This window comes from Rattus norvegicus, chromosome 14 (genome assembly GCF_036323735.1).
Source record: "Rattus norvegicus strain BN/NHsdMcwi chromosome 14, GRCr8, whole genome shotgun sequence".
In the NCBI taxonomy this organism is placed as follows: domain Eukaryota; kingdom Metazoa; phylum Chordata; class Mammalia; order Rodentia; family Muridae; genus Rattus; species Rattus norvegicus.
This window is the reverse complement of record NC_086032.1, coordinates 95,530,076-95,551,644: the sequence shown is the minus strand read 5'-3', so window position 1 is coordinate 95,551,644 and position 21,569 is coordinate 95,530,076. Positions and strand designations below refer to the sequence as shown.

Below are 21,569 nucleotides of genomic sequence, written 5' to 3'. Positions count from 1 at the left end.
TTATTTTTTGTTTGTTTGTTTTTTGTTTGTTTGTTATTTTGGCATGCCCACCTGTTTGTCAAGGATACAAAAGTCTTGAAAAGATCATATTGTCTCTGAAGAGTCTAAACGGAATCTAGGAATTGGAGTCCAGTAAGCATCTGAACTGGCTTGCAGGTTTTTTTCTGCAGAGTAAGCTACTCAGCTACTACAGTAAGGATGGGTGTGACAGAGAGGCCACCGGTGAGGGGCAGGAAGCATATGGGACTTTCCCGCACTTTCTTTTCTATTTCGCTACCATTCCAACTCTCCTCTGAAAATAAGGTTTATTAATTTTTTTTAAAAAATGTTTTCAGTTGGGGTAGGGAATACAGCTCATTGGTCCACACAGCACCACAAAATCAGCGAGTTAAGTAAAAAATAAAATTTGAAAACAAGAAAAAGTCAAGAGTGTCCACAGTAAGATATGAATAACAACGGAAAGTACGGCGCACTGCTAACAAAAAAGGCGAAGATCATTATGTTCTTAGGAGTAGCAAGCAACGAAGAACATACATCTAATTTTTAATACTTAATGTACAATCAACATGTTCTAGTCAACAGTATGTAGAAGGGGATCTTGCATTTGTACAAATATTGCTCTCATTATTGCATGACTTTACAAAGTTACAATGTACCATATGAGAAGCTGTAACGCTACTGTGAGAATGAAAGTAACATGAGATTACTGCTGTCTGTGGTTAGTCATGTCATTACGTCTACAAACAATCAAATCCTGGGGTGTTGCCTTATACAGTGACAACACTTTGTATCCCATCAAAAGAGTACATTACATTACCTTTTCCAAATTAAAAGTGCGTGTATAAACTCGAATAGTTTCTTATATTTTTCTGCGGGTGTGAGATAATGACTCCTAGTAATTTTGTTGGTAATTCAGGCAAGACAGGAAGATCATTGTGCGTGCGTGCACGTGAGCACACACACACACACACACACACACACACACACACACACACACACACGGCAGAAAAATCTGGATTAGCTGCTTTAGTGTTTTATCCCATCTGTCTGTGTATCTGTGTATGTGTGTGTACAGGTTCAGGTGCATGTGCTTGTTCGTGTGTGTGTGTGTGTGTGTGTGTGTGTGTGTGTGTGTGTGTGTATTTCTTAATGCAAGATTCCTCTTCTTGGAATTTTATTCCTACAACAGCCACCTAGCTATTCAGTAATTGTCTTAAGGTCTGCTCTATGCAGTCAAACTAATAGGTCAAGGTTTTCCTTCTGGGAGATGGACGTCAGTGGGTTGGCACAGATTGGTGAATTGCCATTTCACCAATTTCAAGAGTTGTAAAACCAACCTAGGTGATTTTATGGTGTGTGTATGACTGACAAAGACTTGTCTAGAGTGACCGTGTTTGCACATGATAGGTTTCAGGAATATAGTGAGTAATCCAGACAAGCATCAATAGTATTGTGGCTTTCCAGACTCTTCTAGGGCATGCTAGTAAGTGAAAGACATTGGAACTGTAAAAACAAAACAATTGTTGTTAGTGTCTCATTAGCATATGTAAACCAACAAAGGGTTGTATCGTCACATCTCATACATATTGGCAGATGGCCAGAGAATGGCACTCATTGAAATTCTTCCTGGTGATGAGCAGACAGCAGTCCCTGCGTTGACATTGCCCCAGCATCTACAGCTTTTTCTCAGACCAGCACTACGCTTAAGTGCCTGGCGTCTTTGTTGCCTGTAAAGGTACTAAAATGACCCTTCTGTCATCTGCTGTGGGAGTGACCTACCTAGCTTAGCTCTGTAATAAGGCTGTACATTCACCTAAGAGAAAAGAGACTTCTCCCCTCGCCCACTTTTAAGCAAAGATTTCGATTTCAAATTTTGATTCTATTGCAGTTTTTCCTAAGCAAACAGCTTTCTTTAGAAAAAAAAAACTGAATTTCCTAAAAAAATATACTTTACAAAGTTCAGTGGTACGTAAAGAGGACAATATACTAAAAACAGTTACAAAAATACATTTACATTTACAAATTCTGTTTACATGTGGCTTTAACAGTACCAAAATTTTTGTCTCTGGGATGGTAGGCGCTGCTGGGAGAAAGAGTGAGGGCTGTCTGCTCAGCTATGGTTTTACAGCCCCCGAGCGAGGACATGTAAACAGATCATTATGCTGTAATACAAACTCGAGCTTATCGAAGAAGCTAGAGATTAAGCACAACATCTGCTTCGTAAGTGGGAACAGCTCATTCGATGTGGAGAGGTGGGAGGTGGTAGGTTTTTATGGCTTGTTTCGTAGACAACACACAATGTTCCAGGACCTCAACAAGATGTCCGAGGACTTTAGCAAGGCCCAGATTTAGATATCTGCCATTTTTCAGGATAAAGGTTTTGCTGGAAAAAAAGGGGAGGATTTGGGAAAGACTACACTTGTGGAGAACTCATAGGCATAGTGGTAACTGCAAATTATGCTCTCTGTGAGTCAGGGAGCCTGTCCCTAACTAATCCTGACTTTGCAGGCCTATACTGTGGATGAAGGTGAAGCAGATGAGAATTAGAATGAAGGATGGGTGCCCCTCTGGGATTCTGACTGCTTGAGACTGAAGACTGCAGAAGCCTTTCTAAGCTCTCCAGGTACTTTTCATTTGCAGTGAGGGCGGACACGGGCACCTGATCTTCACGTACCAGCTTTGTCTTACACAAGTGCAACCAAAGGACCAACACAAACGAACCACAGATGGACAGCCACTAATGAGTTCCAACGGTTCACTTATCAAGCCTTTTGCAGTGGCTCTTGAAACTTTGATGTTTATTGCCATATGCTGGAGGTCCTCTGAAAAGTCCACAGGCTTAAGAAACATCAGGTTGAAACTGTACTGGCTGAAGTTTCTCTTGGGAGCCCAGCCCAAGACCCAGGGCTTTGTAGTGCGTATGCAGCGCAGGAGTCCAGGTTCTTTTATGGCTACAGTTTGGGGATGGGGTGGGATGCCGAAACAAAAAAAAAAGTGTCCAGCAAATGCGTAAACTGTGCTATCATTAGCAGGAATGCAGTTTTGTGCTTTCCCAGGGCTTCTTTCTATAAAGCTCATGGTAGCAGGGACTCACAGCAAATTTAGCATTTAAGAGATTATCATTTCTCATCATGAGGTAAAAAAGTAATTTTCATAGGGTATAATGATAGGATATATATCAATTAGTAGAAAGATGCCCTGGGAGGTCTATGAGACTGGTTTACTATGGAAGAGATAAGCCGAGCCAAGACCGCCAGGGAGATAACAGAATTATCATCCCAGCATGGTGTCTCCCCTCTCTGTACCTTTCCTTTGCCCCAGTGGCTGCTAAGGTACCTTTGAAACACTGGTTCTCAACCTACAGATTGTGACCCTCACACAGGAGTGGCATATCAGATATTTATATTACAATTCCTAACAGTAGGAAAATTTCAACTATGTAGTATCACCAAGATGATTTTATGGTTGGGGGTCATTAGGTATTAGGAATTGCCTTAGGAAGGTTGAGAGCCACCCAAAAGAGCATGAGCTGCAGCGCTCCCAGCCCCATGACTCCCTGCACAGACACAGTGAGGACATACTGGCACACATAATCATAGTCCTGACAGTAACTAAACTTTATGCTGAATACTTAAAAAGAAGAAAAGCAAGTTTGAATAGTTTTTGCTACTTTATTTTGTTATAAGAACGTATTTCAAAGTGCAAAAATACTAGGGTTTCATTGCTACGATTTGAGTGGCTTGCAACATCTTTCTCTCACCGACTACCTGCTCCTCAGAGGTACCCAAGTGTCTTGTTCTATATTCCAATTTTGAGCAAAAAAATTCTGCCTAAATGTTTCTTCTGTGTTCTCTGGGATTGACCTGGCGTTTCCTGGCGATGGCATGGAATTTCAAACTCTATAAATGCTGCTTAATCTCCTCACTACTTAATTTCCTAGATGACATCTATTTTCATAGATGACAGCCAAGAGTGGATAACAGTGAGGACACTCAGAAGATGCTGCAAACCTCATTCCCAGGCCTGAGGGAACAGGAAGCATGTGAGGATGATTGACTTGGCCTTGCCCCTGACTTACTAATAAAGCCCCTGGTCGCTGCTGTCTTGGTTGAAGTATTAAAGGCAGTGGTTCTCAGCCTGTGGCTTTTGACCCCTCTCAGATGGCCTGCATATCAGATATTTACATCATGATTTGTAACAGTAGCAAAATTACAGTTATGAAGTAGCAACAAAAAAATTTTATAGTTGGGTGGTCACCATAACATGAGGGACTCTATGAAAGGGTTGTAGCATTAGGAAGGTTGAAGACCACTGCTCTAAGGAAAACTACTTTCCATTTCCCTGGTGTTTATGACCTTTAGATCTTAGAAGATAGTGGGCAATCTCTTCTCCTTTGTGAACTTTCTAGATCTCTCCAACAGAGTGCACCATCCTGCTCTGTGCTCTTGGCATGTGGCTGATATGTCTTGTCTGGCACTAATCATTTTGCCTTATGGTTAGTGTTCACGAGTCCACGTCTATCCAGCACTTGGTAAATGGGAAGGAATGGATACTGAGGTCATTACAATATTGTTTATCAAAGATGGCTATTAACCGACTGGGCTGTAAGGAGATCTTGGGTAGCCGGATGCACCAGTGATGGTGAGGATCACTTGGGGATGAATCCCCTCCCCAGCTGCAAGCATCCATGGGAACACTGCCCCCCCCAACCCCTGTCAGCATCCATAGGAGCACTGTCATCATGCCACTTTCAAACAGATACTGCCTTCCACTCGGTTCTTAACATTCTTCTTTTTGAAACCTGCACACCAAACCTACCATGGGCTGCCCCTTACTACACAGTAGCTTAGATCATTTTTCTAAAAGGGAAAGAAAATGTTTAGCAGCAGTTTACCAGGGAGAGTTTACATATCACCAGTAAACACTTTAAAAATTAAAAAGATTTATCCTCCATGTGTGGTTTACACTAGTTTTGGGGTGTAGAGGGGTGAAGGCAAGGTGGAAAGGCTTCACTTTCGTAGTCTCATATGCACGCCTCAGAAGACACAATGATGAGACAAAAATTTTGGGTTAAATTTCTTCTAGGAATTTTTGCATGGTTACTCCAGCTTAGATAAAGGCTTTGGGTTACAATACTGATGGTTCGAATGGGTTTGAATCATGGTTGTTCTTTGATAATAATACTGTTTTTTTTTTTTTTTGCTTGTTTGTTTGTTTGTTTACTTCATGAAATGAAAACGGGAAAGCATATTAAAACTCAAAACAATGAAACAGAAAACATAAAAGGTAGTCTAATAGTCAGAAAACACTGGTAAACTAGCGTGTGTTAAGTATCAGGGACATATTTATACAAAAAAGTAAGTCTGAGGGAAAATTCTACCCAGTCATTCTTCTCCCAGTCCCAGTAAGTAACAAAGTGGCTTATCCTATTGTACCTGCCATGGTTTAATGCTGTACAAGTGTGGCCTGCTGAGCACATCCAGGACTTCTTGTGCATGTAGTTATCTTGCCATGGAAGTGTCTTGATGCAGAGCTGCTAGAACCAACTGTCTGGTCAGTTGGCTCCAGGCAGCTCTGTGTAATACACGCTACGGGCAAGCTTCTTCCTTTATGGAAGAGTGCATGAATCAAATCAATAAAGACAAGAATCCCAGAGTTCCCTATGCAGCAAGCGCCATAGGTCTGTTTTTTTTCCCCCTATGTACCTCACCATGAGGCAACCTTCTGTTCCAAAAGGACAATGTTCTCGATGGATACCTTTCAGTGGAATCTTCACAGTTCGAAGACCAATAGATATACCTTCAACTTCCCAAAGAGCATCAGGGGAGGGGCCCACTTCTTGGCTCAGTGACAAAGCCCGTCAGAGTTATGCTTTAAAGCCAGTCTGAGGGTTTGACATTTGACACAATGTGGACATGGCTGTCAGGAGCAGAGGTGCTGCCATGGCTTGGTCCTGGGCTTCTGGAAAGTCCGGTTTGTAGCTGGTACAATGCCTCTTCAATGTCATGCTCCAATAAACTCACTGCTTGGCGGTGCCACCCGCAGGTACTCTGCATTTTCAGCTGTGGGGCCCTTAAAGATGCCATTCGGCTTGGCTTCTTTGGGAAAGAAGTCCTGCTGGTAGTCAGGGTTGTCCAGGCTCATTTGGTGGCTGCCTTTCTGGATCCAGAGGGCAGAGCTGTCAAACCCACTACTGAGGCAGGTCGGCTGGGCAGTGTTGAGATACTCAGGGTTGCTCACCGCATTGCTATGGGGATTTTGATAATGCAGGTCTCTTCCAGGAGCTGGATGCAGGGGCTGATTGTGATAGACTGGGTTCTGCACAGAGCCAGCCGGCCTCTTGGGAACAGATTGGTTTATATATTCTGAAATGAAGAAGAATGCACGCGTGAGTTAGTAAAGCTTCACCCGAAGACCCTGAAGCAGAATTCCACGGCTCAGTGTGAGCGCTGCAAGTGTCCTCAGTGAGACAACTGAGATCCAAGAGCAAAGGAGTTCTGGGAATAGCATGGAGATGACCAAATAACCTGTGATATTTTCTGTACTTCTCAAAGCAATGGGCATAAGTGGTTTTTGCAAGTTTAAAGGATGATGTGTTTCGTGTGTGTGTGTGTGTGTGTGTGAGAGAGAGAGAGAGAGAGAGAGAGAGAGAGAGAGAGAGGAGACACATGTATCCATCTTTTATATGCAGATGCACACACACAATATACATACATACATACATACATACATACATACATACATACATACATGTACACTTTGCCACTTGTTTCCAAGCCAACAGATCTGCAGAAAACCCAGCTATCACCTGTACTTGTCACAGGCTTCGCAGCATGGTAAGATCTCTCTGTTTTGGCTTTTTATTCCCTTCACCATGTCTATAAATTTGCCACAGTCTCCACCTCAGGATGTGGTGTGCCTCATTCAAGTATCCTGGATGTCACAGCTGGCTTGTACCTGAGAAAGTGGCAATAGACACCAAGGCCTGATGGCTGCTTCCTGAGCAAGCTACTCACCAGGCACGGGAAGGAATGTGTCATCTATGTTGTCCTCTGTCAGGACGCTGGTGGGATCGGAGCTATACCGTTGCAAGAAGGCGTCTTCTTTGACACGGCAGCTCTGTGGGAAGGAGAGGCCAGGTTACTCCAGTGGGGATCACTCAGCCTTTATTATAAAATAACTTCACCCGTGCCTCATTAGAATGCAGATTCTAGCTGTGTATGGTGGTACACACTTGTGACTTTAGACCTCTAGAGACTGAGGCACAGGGAGCATGAGTTCAAGGCCAGCTGAGCCACACAGATTCTGCCGCAAAAACAAACACACAAGAAAAGGGGATTCAATGGAGTGAGGGAAAGGAGATTTCTGACACGCTCCAAAGTGACTCCAGTGCGTTACAGACAAGCAAAGTCCTGATCAGTACACCTACCAGAACTTTCTGTAGGGATGGTGATGCCTCCCAATCTGTGTTCCATTACAAGGTAGTCACATGCCACTTGTGGGTAACTGAACACTTGAAATGTGTGAGGAATTGAATTTTACATCTTATTTCATGTTAGTTAAAATTGAATCAGTGACGTATAGTGGCTCCTGATAGAACAATGCAGGCAGCAACTGAAGCACTCTACTTCATCATGGTCAGCTCCCCCACAGATCCTCCTGGTAGATCTGGTGCAGACCTAATTATCTGCATTTCTAACAGCTGCTGGGAGATGCTGACGCTGTCTGTCAATGAACCACACTTTGAGTGATCCTGTGATAAGCGATCGCTTACTGTTGGCCTCAGGACTCCAGTCAAAGAAGCCATGGCATGGGAAAGAATGCACGGGAAGAAAAGCCAGTGCAATGCGGGCTAAGATGGGCACTTTCCCTGTGTAGCTTATTCGATTCTGTTTTATAACATGTCCATACGTACCCCATTTCTATTAATGCAAGCCACAGCGGAACTGTTGCTATTTGCACTCTGGAAAAAAAAAAGAAAGAAAGCAATGTTGGTCATGGTACACTGGTACCTTCTCATCCATTTCCAGCGGATGCAGGAGGCGGATCTCATAGAGCAAAAATATTTCAATGTGTTTACTGTTTTCTTGAAGAGAAGATTTTTTTTTTTGCCTTAAATTAGAGCTTTAGAAAAACTAGGCAATTAAATAACTAAAACCCTTAGCTGTTGATCATGATTCTAGGTTCTGTTTGGTTATATTTTACCTCTTTTATTTTTCTCTTAGTAAAATATAGAAAATGGAAAATAAGTCAATTTAAATCAGGAGAGAGAGAGAGAGGAGAGAGATGGGGGGTGGGGGGGGAGAGAGAATGAGAGAGAGAGAGAGAGAGAGAGAGAGAGAGAGAGAGAGCATACCAGAGAGCTCAAGAGTGGAGTCCGTGACGTGGATGGGCTGTTGAAGAAGCCTTGCTGTGGGATGAGGTATTCATCAGCATCAACTACGTCTTCCATGTCCTCCTCCTCCATCAGGGCTCGGTAAAAGTTGGAGTCTGTAGGGCTCGGCAAATGCATCCTTTCATCCCCCTGACGCAGAGATTTTAATAGAATTAGAAAGGGTTCTATGGAGCTCGCTCTGCTTCCTGGCTATAGGAGTAAGGGCCTTTATCAACAACTGTCTACAAGGTCTGCCACTTATAGTATAAGCCATGTGATATATATATCCACATGAAGAACGGGTTAAGAGAGAGGAGAAAAAGAAGCCATGGGGACATTTATCATCCACTACTCAATGCTCTGAGGTGTATTTTTCATATATTATTTTACCGAAGCTTTAAATCCACAAAGACAAACGGTCTTGAGCTTGTTCTTCCAGATTTAGAGCCAGGCCGATTGGCTGTATAAGGTGGCACGGGTGTGATAAGGAGTTGGGGAGGGAAGCCATGTAGGTTGACAGTGAAGTCTTGCTTCTCTGTTTAGCAAAGCCAGGGCTCTAATTAGCCAAAATATGAGGTGACGTTTGCACTGGGTCCAGGTTGGACTGCTCAGATCCAATGGTGACTTGGAATTGGGTGCAAGCCATCACGTATCCCCCATGTAATCCAGTCATTGTATCTAGTAGAGGCTGCTCTAATGCACAAAAGGATTTATTATCAAGAAAACACCTCACGGGCTGTGTTGCTCTAGCACGGTGGCATCTGGAGCGATTGGAAAGATTTTGACAGTGGAAGAACCAACTTTGGCCTGGTACCTGGATAACAAGGTAGCGCTGTGGGTCTCTGGCCATTTTGGAGAATTCGAGAATCAACTCTCGGAACTTTGGGCGGCTATCAGCATCTATCATCCAGCCTGAGAGAGAAGTGAAGCAAAGCATAGCAATGAGAACCCTGGGAGGAACAACAAGGAGGGCATTACTCAGAGCATTTTATGCTGTGATCTTGTTAGGCATGTGGATACTGAGTGCATATAATCTTTGTGAGAGCCTTGGCACATGGCTGACACTGGTTAGTTCTTGAAGCCCATGAGAAGTTGTTATAATGCCTTGTGCATTTGTTCCCAGTCTTATACAACAGTTTTCATCAGAGTAATAATAACATATAGGCTAATGTTTTTCTATTTGCCCTTCCTTAGTAATCACTCTTGCATTATGATCTTCAGTGACCACAGTGTATTACTGTATGCAATCACTACTGAACTTCTCTGACTTTGGTATACCTCTGTATTTTCTTTGTCCTAATCTACAGCCTTCTAAACTAGAAACCAGATTAAATTTACAGAAACGTCAAGGTTACTGCATTCTCCATTCAGTTACCATTCATGCAAGTGACAAGGCTGGATCTGTGTCCTGTCTTTCTGTCTGTCCATCCATCTACCATCTAACTACGTATCAATGTATGTATGCATGCATGTATGTATGTATGTACATGTGTGTACATATGTATTCACCCATGTATCAATTATTTATCAGTGATGCAGATTGAACCTAGGGTCTCATAATGCTAGTACTCTCTGTGTAAATCTATTTTTAGTAGTTAACAGTAATGCTTTGCTTTACCAGTGGTCTAAACATAAATCCAGCAATGGGGAGGATAAACTGTGCACTGGAAATCCTGGTGCCTCTTGGGGATTCCATTTATTTTTTCAACTGGATATCAAGCTATTTTAGGCTAAACTGCTGTGTGACCTTAGACAAATCATGTAACCTTTTTGGGCCTCAGCTTCCTCAGCTGAAACCAAAGCAGTGAAAATAGACTAACGCTCTGCTCCAAAGTTCAGAGATGTATTGTTATTTAGGTTAAAGCAGCTGTGCTGGTTAGATTTTTGTCAACTGGAAATGAGCTAGCGTCATCTGGGAAGGGAAACTTTAACTGAGAAAACACTTCCAGTAGATTGGCCTGTCAGCAACATTGTGTTGATTAATGAGTTATGTGGGAGAGCCCAGCACACTGTGGGCGGTGCCATCCCTTGGCTGGTGTTTCCTTGTTTTCTTAGAAAGCAGGCTGCGTGAACCAAGGACAGTAAAGCAGTAGGCAGTGTTCCTCCATCTCTGCTCCAGTTCCTGCCTCCAGCTTCCTGGTTTGAGCTTTTCCCCTAGCATCTTTTAACGATAGACAGTAAGCTGTAAGCCAAATAAAGCCTTTGCTCCACCAGTTGCTTTTGGTCAGTGTTTTATCACAGCAACAGAATGCAAAACCAAGACCACGGCTCTGTCATATTCCTATGCTGTTTCTATGCCGATGCTATCACATGGGTACTGTTACTTTCAGAGCACACTTGTCGATTTGTGTGGAATAATAGCACTGATCCAAATGCAACCTCCTACTGGAATTAACATGATTAACTGCTTTACTGCAGGAGACCTCATATAAATCCACTGTTTGAAAGATTTAAGCCAGAGCAGAAACATTGATTCTATCAAACTCCCATGGTTACTCACTATTAGGCATTTTAAAACACTAAGTCTCTCTAGCAACAGGTCTCAAAATATAATGCAAGTTTGTAAGTTCATTGAGCAACTCAGATAATAGAATATCTGGGAATAATGGCTTACGAAAGACTTCAGTTTTGATTTATTTGCTTGCAAATATGGGCAAATATGAGGTCAGAATGAGGCAAGCAACTGATTCCTAAAGAATGCTTGCTGGAGGTATTTATGATGTTTCTGGAACTGTGTGGCCTGCCTTGAAGTCCTACTCTATTTCTTCCAGGAAATGAAGGCCCGGGCTATTTGTCTAAGAGCAGTTACATCTTCCAGGCCCATCAACATGAGTGTGGATGGTCACCCCAGTCACTCACACTTGACCATGATCATGTAGACGTCGATGGTGCAGATAGGTGGCTGTGGAAGGCGCTCTCCTTTCTCTAGGATGGATGAGATCTCACTTGCAGGGATCCCATCATAAGGCTTGGACCCAAAGGTCATCAGTTCCCACACGGTGACTCCTGGGCAGACACCAGGCAAAGAAAGTCATTGCTCCATGAGTTAATGATTAACACACCACCTACTCTTTATCCATTATCATTGGTAAGTATTTTAAAACCTATGTTTCTGTAGCCTTGAGCCATTGGTTGATTACTGATACCTTGGGCTTACCTATCCAGTAAGACAATAGCTTCAAGGATATACTAAGATCTTATACAAAAAATGTTTAGCTAAATGTGAGGCATATAGCTGCTGGCTGTTAAGTGGAATAGTTATAACCTTAAAGACAAGGACAACTGTGGTGCATAAGTTTGCTACAGAACAATGTCTGCTCACTTACACAACTGCTCCGATTACTTTATACTCACAGTAGTACAAACAAGGACCTTAGGAAGCAAGGTTGTAAACTACACGCCATTTGCTATACAATGCTCTTTGGTCGGTAGCTAATACAATCTGACATACCTGCTTCTGAGAGGGAAAACGTTCAGGGCAACCTGAATTTGTGTTCCTTGGTATGACCACCTATAGTCTAGATCAGAATAAACTCTCTCTTTTCCCTTTGAGGTGATACTTGTGTTTTATAATGACAATGCTTTCTCGTCTTTCCCTGAATTGCCTCTGGGCAAATTCAAGGACCAAGTAAGTGCCTGACACAGGAACCAAGGACATTGCTGGTTAGGCCACAATAGGCTCAAGATAAGGGAAGAACAAGCAAGGGAGCCTTGGCAAGAGTGGTCTCCCTGTGAAGGTGAAGCATAGTCCTGTGCGTGGCTGTGCTGTATCTAGAAGAGCTGGGCCCCGGTGAGACGGGTCTTCCTTGGGAACAAACAGTAACTGTCTTCTCATTCTTACTTCCTCTCCAGTTGTTCTCATGGTTTACCCTTGCCAAGCCATGACACAGACAGATTAAACCAATCGCCGCATGAAACAACGGTCTTGGCCATTTCATAAGAAAACATTGTTTCTCTATCAGAAACGCTCCCCCCATGAAACCTCATTTGCTGTCCTCCTTTGGTTCACATCGAGTTCACAGCAGGAGCTTATGTTTGTTTGACCTCGGCAGGCAGAAGCTTAACTCACATTTGGGTCCTTTTCCCCCCACGACCTTCCCTGCAGCGTGTGTTCATGGCTGTCTCTAGTGATACTTGGTGTGGTAGTTAAGCTCCATTTCCTTTGTCAGATTCTCTTAGTTCAGTAGACAGACAGCAACTCCTTTATCCACGCTCACTGTCTTGCCAGGTAACACTTGCGTTTCAGAACACAGAATGTCAATTAACAAATAATGAGAGCTGGCTTAGCCTCAGTACAAACTCATTAGCGTCAGGGTTTTGACTCACCATAGCTCCAGACGTCGCTTTGGTGTGTATAAATTCGGTGTAAAATTGATTCCAAAGCCATCCACTTGATAGGCACCTTGGGACGATGTGAGATAAACCAGCAAGAAGACTGTTAGCTTACAGCTAAAACATTCAGTTACTCTACGTGTAATTACAGTTGACTAATGTGGTAAATCAAGTGACCTTCCTGCCAAGCTTCAGGCCTATGCTTCCTCTCAGTGGGTGGGAGGGGAGGGGGTTTAAATTTACCAGAGAACAGGTGGGTCCTGGCGTTACTTCGTGAAAGCTGAGGCTGAGAACATTTTGGGCAATGGACTGCTTTGATGAACTGAGTCTGTGGTATTTCCCAGCAGCCTCAGTTCCCAGACTTCGGGTATGTTTTCAATAGCTAAGTTCATGGGGTTGGGAGTGCTATTTAGAGACACACTGACAGCATGATAGGAGGGCTGAAGCTGGGGAGGGCTGGGGGCCTTGTCGGGGGTGGGGGGAGGTCTGGCAAGGCTGTGAACCCCTCACTGCTGTGACAGAGACCTTGAAGGAACTAAGAACAACACAGAGGGAAGGTAGCCAGCTCTCTCACTGGCAGTCCTGGTGTGAGTCATAAACTCACCGGAATTCCCAGAACAGCAGCTTGTTCAATATGAGTCTCAAGAGAGTGTGCTACTAAATTAGTAGTGATATGTCCCAGCTGGTTGTTTGAGAGGTGTTTTCCTCCTACAGGAGGAAGTGGAGCCCAACAATTGTTAATAGTCACCTGGAGATGGGCCTTGACTCTCTTTGGTCTCCCTCTTCACTACTTCTCTCACCAAAACCCATTCACAAAGTAGAGGATGACCCTGAGTAGACTCAGGTCATGGTGGCAGCTACTGTGACCCCACTCAGAATCTTTGGCAAATGCTGCCTACAGCTGACACATAGGGGGATGGGTCTGGGCTGTCAGGAAAATGCTTCCTGACTTATTCTCAGGACTTACTTTGCCCCCCTCTGCATGGTATTCTTTCTCCTCAGCACCAAGCAGTTTGGCCAGTCCAAAATCTGTGATCTTGACATGCTGTGGTGTCTTTACCAGTACATTCCTGGCTGCCAAGTCACGGTGTACCAAACGCCGGTCTTCCAGGTAGTTCATGCCCTGAAACACAGAAGACGCTTCAGTGAGGGAGTGAACCATCCAGGGGATCCCCAGGGCTGTGGGAAGGCACCACCCGTGCACCTGATTGCAAGGTTAAGCCCATAAGCTTCTCTAGGCTGCTCAACACCAGCGACTACATTTTTAGTCTTTGTACTTTGCTTGACAGACACTGCAACTTGCGGTAGGTAAACATTAAGAATTATCTGGAAAGAATGACAAGACTCATGAAGGAAGCTATAACCACAGGTGGTCAAGGACTATTTCTCCGTCCAGATGCTCAAGTGGCCGGTGTAAGAATAAGGCGTTGCTGTCGGGTGCAGACCTCAGGTTTCTGCTCTGACGACAGTTTGCTACCTTGAGCCTCCTGAAGCCATATGCATCAGCTCTAGCGTCATTTAAAGGGAGTTAACGCACATCTCATGAGGCCGTGGCAAAACAGGATTGTTTGGTTGCCTTTCAGGCTTACTTTCGTCATGTTCCTTGGGCTGTCATTTGTGAATCCCTCACTGATAACAAAGACTTTGCCCAGCTTTACTTTCCAGTGTCTTTTTTTTTTAATTTATTTTTAAACTAGAAGTATGAGAACACTGAATATGTTTTACAAAACACCACCCTTTCTCACCCCCTTGGCTGTCCCGTAATTCTGCTGCAATTGGAATCATCAATAAAGAAATACTGCCTGGCATGTAGCCAGCACGTTGATACCAAACGAATTCCCAGAAACACTCCCTTTGAAATGCCATCTTTGTTCAAACTTTCTGCTGTCCTAGTTTTCCTCCCTGCGGGCAGATGGGCATTATCTTTGGCTTCGACTCCTTCTGTGGTGTGGATCGGCTGAGCCTGGCTCCCTTGGCGTTTACCTGCCCTGAGTCTGCTGACACTAGCTTACCAGCAAGGCCTTCTCTGTGCCGGGCCAGGCTCTTCAGGAGACACAGGTGAGAAAGAGTCAAGGGTGCTGAAGTTGTGTCTGTTTTTGTTCCCACCCCCTCTCCTCTGTTCACAAGCACAGCACTCCTCTCCTCTCTAGCCTGGGGAGTGGGCCCCATTTCCTACTTCCTATCAGAGTGATGCCTTCTGAACTTGCAGGCACAGAGATGACCCAGAGCTAAGTTTATTGAGGACACCCTGGAAGTGAGTGAGATTTCAGCCAGCTCTTCTCGTCCTAGTGTTTTTCCTGTGATAGAAGCAACTCCACTTCGGTACACGTTCAAAGTATACCTATAGACAGGGTTCATCCCCCAAACGTTCGGGCAAACTGTTTGCTTAGTTTTACACAGATTACTACATAAAAGATTATTGTTGCCTTGGCCTCTCCAGTGAAATAATGTTCCGTTTGAGAGCCATCCCATGGAAGTACATTTTCACAAGGACGCGATCAATATCCAGCACTGCGCTCCATTTTGGAAACCCTGCTGCTGTCTTTCTTTCTTTTTTTGTTTTTATTAACTTGAGTATTTCTTATATACATTTCGAGTGTTATTCCCTTTCCCGGTTTCCGGGCAAACATCCCCCTCCCCCCTCCCCTTCCTTATGGGTGTTCCCCTCCCAACCCTCCCCCCATTGCCGCCCTCCCCCCATAGTCTAGTTCACTGGGGGTTCAGTCTTAGCAGGACCCAGGGCTTCCCCTTCCACTGGTGCTCTTACTAGGATATTCACTGCTACCTATGAGGTCAGAGTCCAGGGTCAGTCCATGTATAGTCTTTAGGTAGTGGCTTAGTCCCTGGAAGCTCTGGTTGCTTGGCATTGTTGTACATATGGGGTCTCGAGCCCCTTCAAGCTCTTCCAGTTCTTTCTCTGATTCCTTCAACGGGGGACCTATTCTCAGTTCAGTGGTTTGCTGCTGGCATTCGCCTCTGTATTTGCTGTATTCTGGCTGTGTCTCTCAGGAGCGATCTACATCCGGCTCCTGTTGGTCTGCACTTCTTTGCTTCATCCATCTTGTCTAATTGGGTGGCTGTATATGTATGGGCCACATGTGGGGCAGGCTCTGAATGGGTGTTCCTTCAGTCTCTGTTTTAATCTTTGCCTCTCTCTTCCCTGCCAAGGGTATTCTTGTTCCCCTTTTAAAGAAGGAGTGAAGCATTCACATTTTGATCATCCGTCTTGAGTTTCATTTGTTCTAGGCATCTAGGGTAATTCAAGCATTTGGGCTAATAGCCACTTATCAATGAGTGCATACCATGTATGTCTTTCTGTGATTGGGTTAGCTCACTCAGGATGATATTTTCCAGTTCCAACCATTTGCCTACGAATTTCATAAAGTCATTGTTTTTGATAGCTGAGTAATATTCCATTGTGTAGATGTACCACATTTTCTGTATCCATTCCTCTGTTGAAGGGCATCTGGGTTCTTTCCAGCTTCTGGCTATTACAAATAAGGCTGCGATGAACATAGTGGAGCACGTGTCTTTTTTATATGTTGGGGCATCTTTTGGGTATATGCCCAAGAGAGGTATAGCTGGATCCTCAGGCAGTTCAATGTCCAACTTTCTGAGGAACCTCCAGACTGATTTCCAGAATGGTTGTACCAGTCTTCAATCCCACCAACAATGGAGGAGTGTTCCTCTTTCTCCGAATCCTCGCCAGCATTTGCTGTCACCTGAGTTTTTGATCTTAGCCACTCTCACTGGTGTGAGGTGAAATCTCAGGGTTGTTTTGATTTGCATTTCCCTTATGACTAAAGATGTTGAACATTTCTTTAGGTGTTTCTCAGCCATTTGGCATTCCTCAGCTGTGAATTCTTTGTTTATCTCTGAACCCCATTTTTTAATAGGGTTATTTGTCTCCCCATGGTCTAACTTCTTGAGTTCTTTGTATATTTTGGATATAAGGCCTCTATCTGTTGTAGGATTGGTAAAGATCTTTTCCCAATCTGTTGGTTGCCGTTTTGTCCTAACCACAGTGTCCTTTGCCTTACAGAAGCTTTGCAGTTTTATGAGATCCCATTTGTCGATTCTTGATCTTAGAGCATAAGCCATTGGTGTTTTGTTCAGGAAATTTTTTCCAGTGCCCGTGTGTTCCAGATGCTTCCCTAGTTTTTCTTCTATTAGTTTGAGTGTATCTGGTTTGATGTGGAGGTCCTTGATCCACTTGGACTTAAGCTTTGTACAGGGTGATAAGCATGGATCGATCTGCATTTTTCTACATGTTGACCTCCAGTTGAACCAGCACCATTTGCTGAAAATGCTATATTTTTTCCATTGGATGGTTTTGGCTCCTTTGTCAAAAATCAAGTGACCATAGGTGTGTGGGTTCATTTCTGGGTCTTCAATTCTATTCCATTGGTCTATCTGTCTGTCTCTGTACCAATACCATGCAGTTTTTATCACTATTGCTCTGTAATACTGCTTGAGTTCAGGGATAGTGATTCCCCCTGAAGTCCTTTTATTGTTGAGGATAGTTTTAGCTATCCTGGGTTTTTTGTTATTCCAGATGAATTTGCAAATTGTTCTGTCTAACTCTTTGAAGAATTGGATTGGTATTTTGATGGGGATTGCATTGAATCTGTAGATTCCTTTTGGTAAAATGGCCATTTTTACTATATTAATCCTGCCAATCCATGAGCATGGGAGATCTTTCCATCTTCTGAGGTCGTCTTCAATTTCTTTCTTCAGTGTCTTGAAGTTCTTATTGTACAGATCTTTTACTTGCTTGGTTAAAGTCACACCGAGGTACTTTATATTATTTGGGTCTATTATGAAGGGGGTCGTTTCCCTAATTTCTTTCTCGGCTTGTTTCTCTTTTGTGTAGAGGAAGGCTACTGATTTATTTGAGTTAATTTTATACCCAGCCACTTTGCTGAAGTTGTCTATCAGCTTTAGTAGTTCTCTGGTGGAACGTTTGGGATCACTTAAATATACTATCATATCATCTGCAAATAGTGATATTTTGACTTCTTCTTTTCCGATCTGTATCCCCTTGACCTCCTTTTGTTGTCTGATTGCTCTAGCTAGAACTTCAAGAACTATATTGAATAAGTAGGGAGAGAGTGGGCAGCCTTGTCTAGTCCATGATTTTAGTGGGATTGCTTCAAGTTTCTATCCATTTAGTTTAATGTTAGCAACTGGTTTGCTGTATATGGCTTTTACTATGTTTAGGTATGGGCCTTGAATTCCTATTCTTTCCAGGACTTTTATCATGAAGGGGTGTTGAATTTTGTCAAATGCTTTCTCAGCATCTAATGAAATGATCATGTGGTTTTGTTCTTTCACTTTGTTTATATAATGGATCATGTTGATGGTTTTCCGTATATTAAACCATCCCTGCATGCCTGGGATGAAGCCTACTTGATCATGATGGATGATTGTTTTGGTGTGCTCTTGGATTCGGTTTGCCAGAATTTTATTGAGTATTTTTGCATCGATATTCATAAGGGAAATTGGTCTGAAGTTCTCTTTCTTTGTTGTGTCTTTGTGTGGTTTAGGTATAAGAGTAATTGTGGCTTCGTAGAAGGAATTCGGTAGTGCTCCATCTGTTTCAATTTTGTGGAATAGTTTGAATAATATTGGTATGAGGTCTTCTATGAAGGTCTGATAGAATTCTGCACTAAACCCGTCTGGACCTGGGCTCTTTTTGGTTGGGAGACCTTTAATGACTGCTTCTATTTCCTTAGGAGTTATGGGGTTGTTTAACTGGTTTATCTGTTCCTGATTTAACTTCGGTACCTGGTATCTGTCTAGGAAATTGTCCATTTCCTGTAGATTTTCAAGTTTTGTTGAATATAGGCTTTTATAGTAAGATCTGATGATTTTTTGAATTTCCTCTGAATCTGTAGTTATCTCTCCCTTTTCATTTCTGATTTTGTTAATTTGGACACACTCTCTGTGTCCTCTCGTTAGTCTGTCTAAGGGTTTATCTATCTTGTTGATTTTTCTCAAAGAACCAACTTTTGGTTCTGTTGATTCTTTCTATGGTCCCTGCTGTCTTTCTTTCCTTGGAAAATTCAATCACTCCCCATGCCTCTAGTGTACATGAACTGTCCCCCTCTTCATCATATTATTTAGGAAGTGACTGTTTTAGATGCTGTTCCGTTCACGTGTTTCTTTTTGAAGACTTGCATGCACAAGGAAATAAAGGTGAAGAGTCCTTGTGTCTGCTCAAGAGGACGCTAGCAGATTCTTTGCTGGACTAGCACTTCCAAATTAGGAATCACCAAGTGATTGGAAGTGAAAAGCCAAGAAGGAGCAGAAGCCGGAGAAACACTTCCAAACGCACGATTTACTTTCTCTGCCTCTTTCTGTTGTCTGGTTGAGCTCCGAGGCTGCCTCCTGCCTCAGCTGCAGCCACCTCTCTGAGTTACAAAGCTGTAAATCTGTCTTAGCCTTTGAGGCCCTTGTATTGTATAAAAGTAAGGATTCTACATATTAAATATGATGAACTTTCCCCACTAGGAAAGGAGTGCTAACACTTGGCCACCTGCCTGGGTAGGATTGTCTCACTGGTTCCCTCCTTGCTTCTCCCTGCTGTCCCCTCCTCCTCTCCTCTCCTCTCCTCTCCTCTCCTCTCCTCTCCTCTCCTCTCCTCTCCTCTCCTCTCCTCTCCTCTCCTCTCCTCTCCTCCCCTCCCCTCCCCTCTCCTCTCCTCTCCTCTCCTCTCCTCTCCTCTCTCCTTGCCCTCTTTTACCCTTACTGCCTTCCATTCTTCTCCCTGGTGCCTTTCACTCTTCACTCTGGAAGCTACTGTGTGGGTGTTGCACAGGCTTAGAGTGACAAGTCACATACAGTTTCTATGTAGAGGACCAGTCACCTTTTCTCTTTCCTCCTCTGCCTTTGTCTGAAGCTTCTTGCTTTCTGTCCATTTATCATGCTTACAAGGAGGATTTGAGCACTCATTTCAAACTGCACACTACAACCAGTACTGACTTTTATTTAACTGCTTTAATTGCTTACAGACTCAGATACGGTGGTGCTCGCCTGTAATCAGAGCACATCAGAACTCCAGGAGGACCTGGAGTTCAAGGATACCATTGAATGTAAGGCCAGTTTGAGTTATTTGAGACTTTGACTGAAACAGCAATAAAATGTTCAGCACAAATTTGGTTCATGAGACACATGCTAAATATCTGTTAAAGAAATGAGCAATGGAAGGGTAGCAGGAGTGCCGCGTGTTGAGGATGCACCAGTTACCGACATAGTGCAGCAGGCACCTACAGGACCAACTTGTTAGAGACACAAGGGTTCAGATCTAGAGCAGGCTGCTTCCCAGACAAACTCTCAGTGTCTAGCCACCATGGAGATTAGCCCTAACTTCCCCTGCTAGGGGCCTTTGAATGAAATTTGTCAGCTGGACCAAAGCTGCTTGTGTTACCAAAACCAAAACAACAAAAGTCTAGCACTTGGTGGTGTGTCAAGAGTGGATTGTTATTGTGTGAACCTGATAAATCCATAGAACCCTGCGGCTCAGCATGCATACACACACACACACACACACACACACACACACACACACACACACACACACACAGGCTCAAGACTCTAAAAGAACATCTTGGCCTTTCTATAAGCATAGGTTTCCTCAGGAAAAAAGCTTGCAAAAGCCAGAGGAGAGCTCGTATATGCTCCGAGGTACACAGTTCAGGGAGGGTCTTACATGAAGTAAACTGGGGACAGAGAGATTAGATCAATTGAAACCTAGACAGAACTCCATCTATTCACTCTGCCACACACTTTCAAGGCAGTTCAAGTTCGGGATGCCATCTCAGGGTTATATTTTAACTGGTTGCTACAGATAAGAGCTGTAATATTGCTTATGAACTCTCTGAATCTAAACAGTAATATCAGCACTGGCCCCAGTGGGGCCTCTTGGGAGTCTCATTTCCTGATTCTTTTTACTTAATTGAGTTTAACATATTTGTTTTTGTCTCATTGCTTCAGGACAGTGAGAATGGATTTCGAACAGCCGAGGTTAAAAAGTGATTTTGAAGAGTGGGACGTCAGCTTAAATAGGCTGGCCTAGTCGTCTGCCTCACAGGTCTCAAAGGTCTTTAGGGAACACTATGTTGCAGAACAAGAAAAGACTGAGTGTAGAGAGTGACATTTGAAGATTGATCTCCCAAGGGCTGTGTATCTCACATACCTTGGGCAAAGTTCAGAGAGGCTACTGCAGGATCCATTTCTGTGCTGCTCTAGAAACAGTGATAAGGATAAGCCCGAGTTTAGTGCCCCTCATTTTCCTGTGCGACGAGGGAGAGGAGCTGGGAGACAGATGGGGAAGGCTTCTGTGCTTTTGCTTCAAGTGCAGAGCAGGAATAGTAGACACACAAACAAGCGTGCATGCACTCAGTCCTCATTCTGAGACTTGCTGGAATTTGGTGAACCTGCTTTTTACTCTCATATTGTGAAGGGATCAGTTTATGTTTACTACTTAAATGTAGTTACATATTTTTATTTTAAATGATAAAAGGGAAACTTTTTAAATAAAGTAAAGCAACTAATTGGTCCTTTTAACATGGATACTGCTGTGCTCTGTAGGTATTTATGAGATGTGTGCTTTGAAGACAATGGATCTTATGAGTCCTTTCTAGTCCATTGTGGATAAGAAGTGTGGGTACATTGAAGCACTCTCTAATCTCAGTCCCTGAAACTCCAAAGGTTACATGTAGAGAAGGGAATTCATTTTTGCCATAAATGGTGAGGAAAGTGTGATTCTCTTATAGTCTACCAATCTATATTGGTTTCTTCCCTAACCGCCACCTTCCTCCTTTCTTCCACCTTCCTTCTCTTTCCTCACATCCTCCCTCCT

At 43.4% G+C, this 21,569-nt stretch overlaps 1 protein-coding gene across 2 annotated transcripts in view; it reads right to left on the bottom strand.

Annotated features, from left to right (window-relative positions):
- Positions 1-286: 286 nt before the first annotated feature.
- The window catches only part of Egfr (epidermal growth factor receptor), a 172,733-nt gene continuing 151,450 nt past the window's right edge, over positions 287-21,569 (bottom strand). For both annotated transcript variants that reach the window (NM_031507.2, NM_001393707.1), the window contains 8 exons: positions 13,674-13,829; positions 12,701-12,776; positions 11,234-11,380; positions 9,189-9,286; positions 8,357-8,524; positions 7,916-7,963; positions 7,017-7,119; positions 287-6,365 (listed from right to left, as the gene is read on the bottom strand). In NM_031507.2, coding sequence (NP_113695.2) covers positions 6,004-6,365; positions 7,017-7,119; positions 7,916-7,963; positions 8,357-8,524; positions 9,189-9,286; positions 11,234-11,380; positions 12,701-12,776; positions 13,674-13,829 — 1,158 coding nt within the window. In that variant the 3' untranslated portion in view covers positions 287-6,003. The remainder of the gene's footprint in view (positions 6,366-7,016; positions 7,120-7,915; positions 7,964-8,356; positions 8,525-9,188; positions 9,287-11,233; positions 11,381-12,700; positions 12,777-13,673; positions 13,830-21,569) is intronic.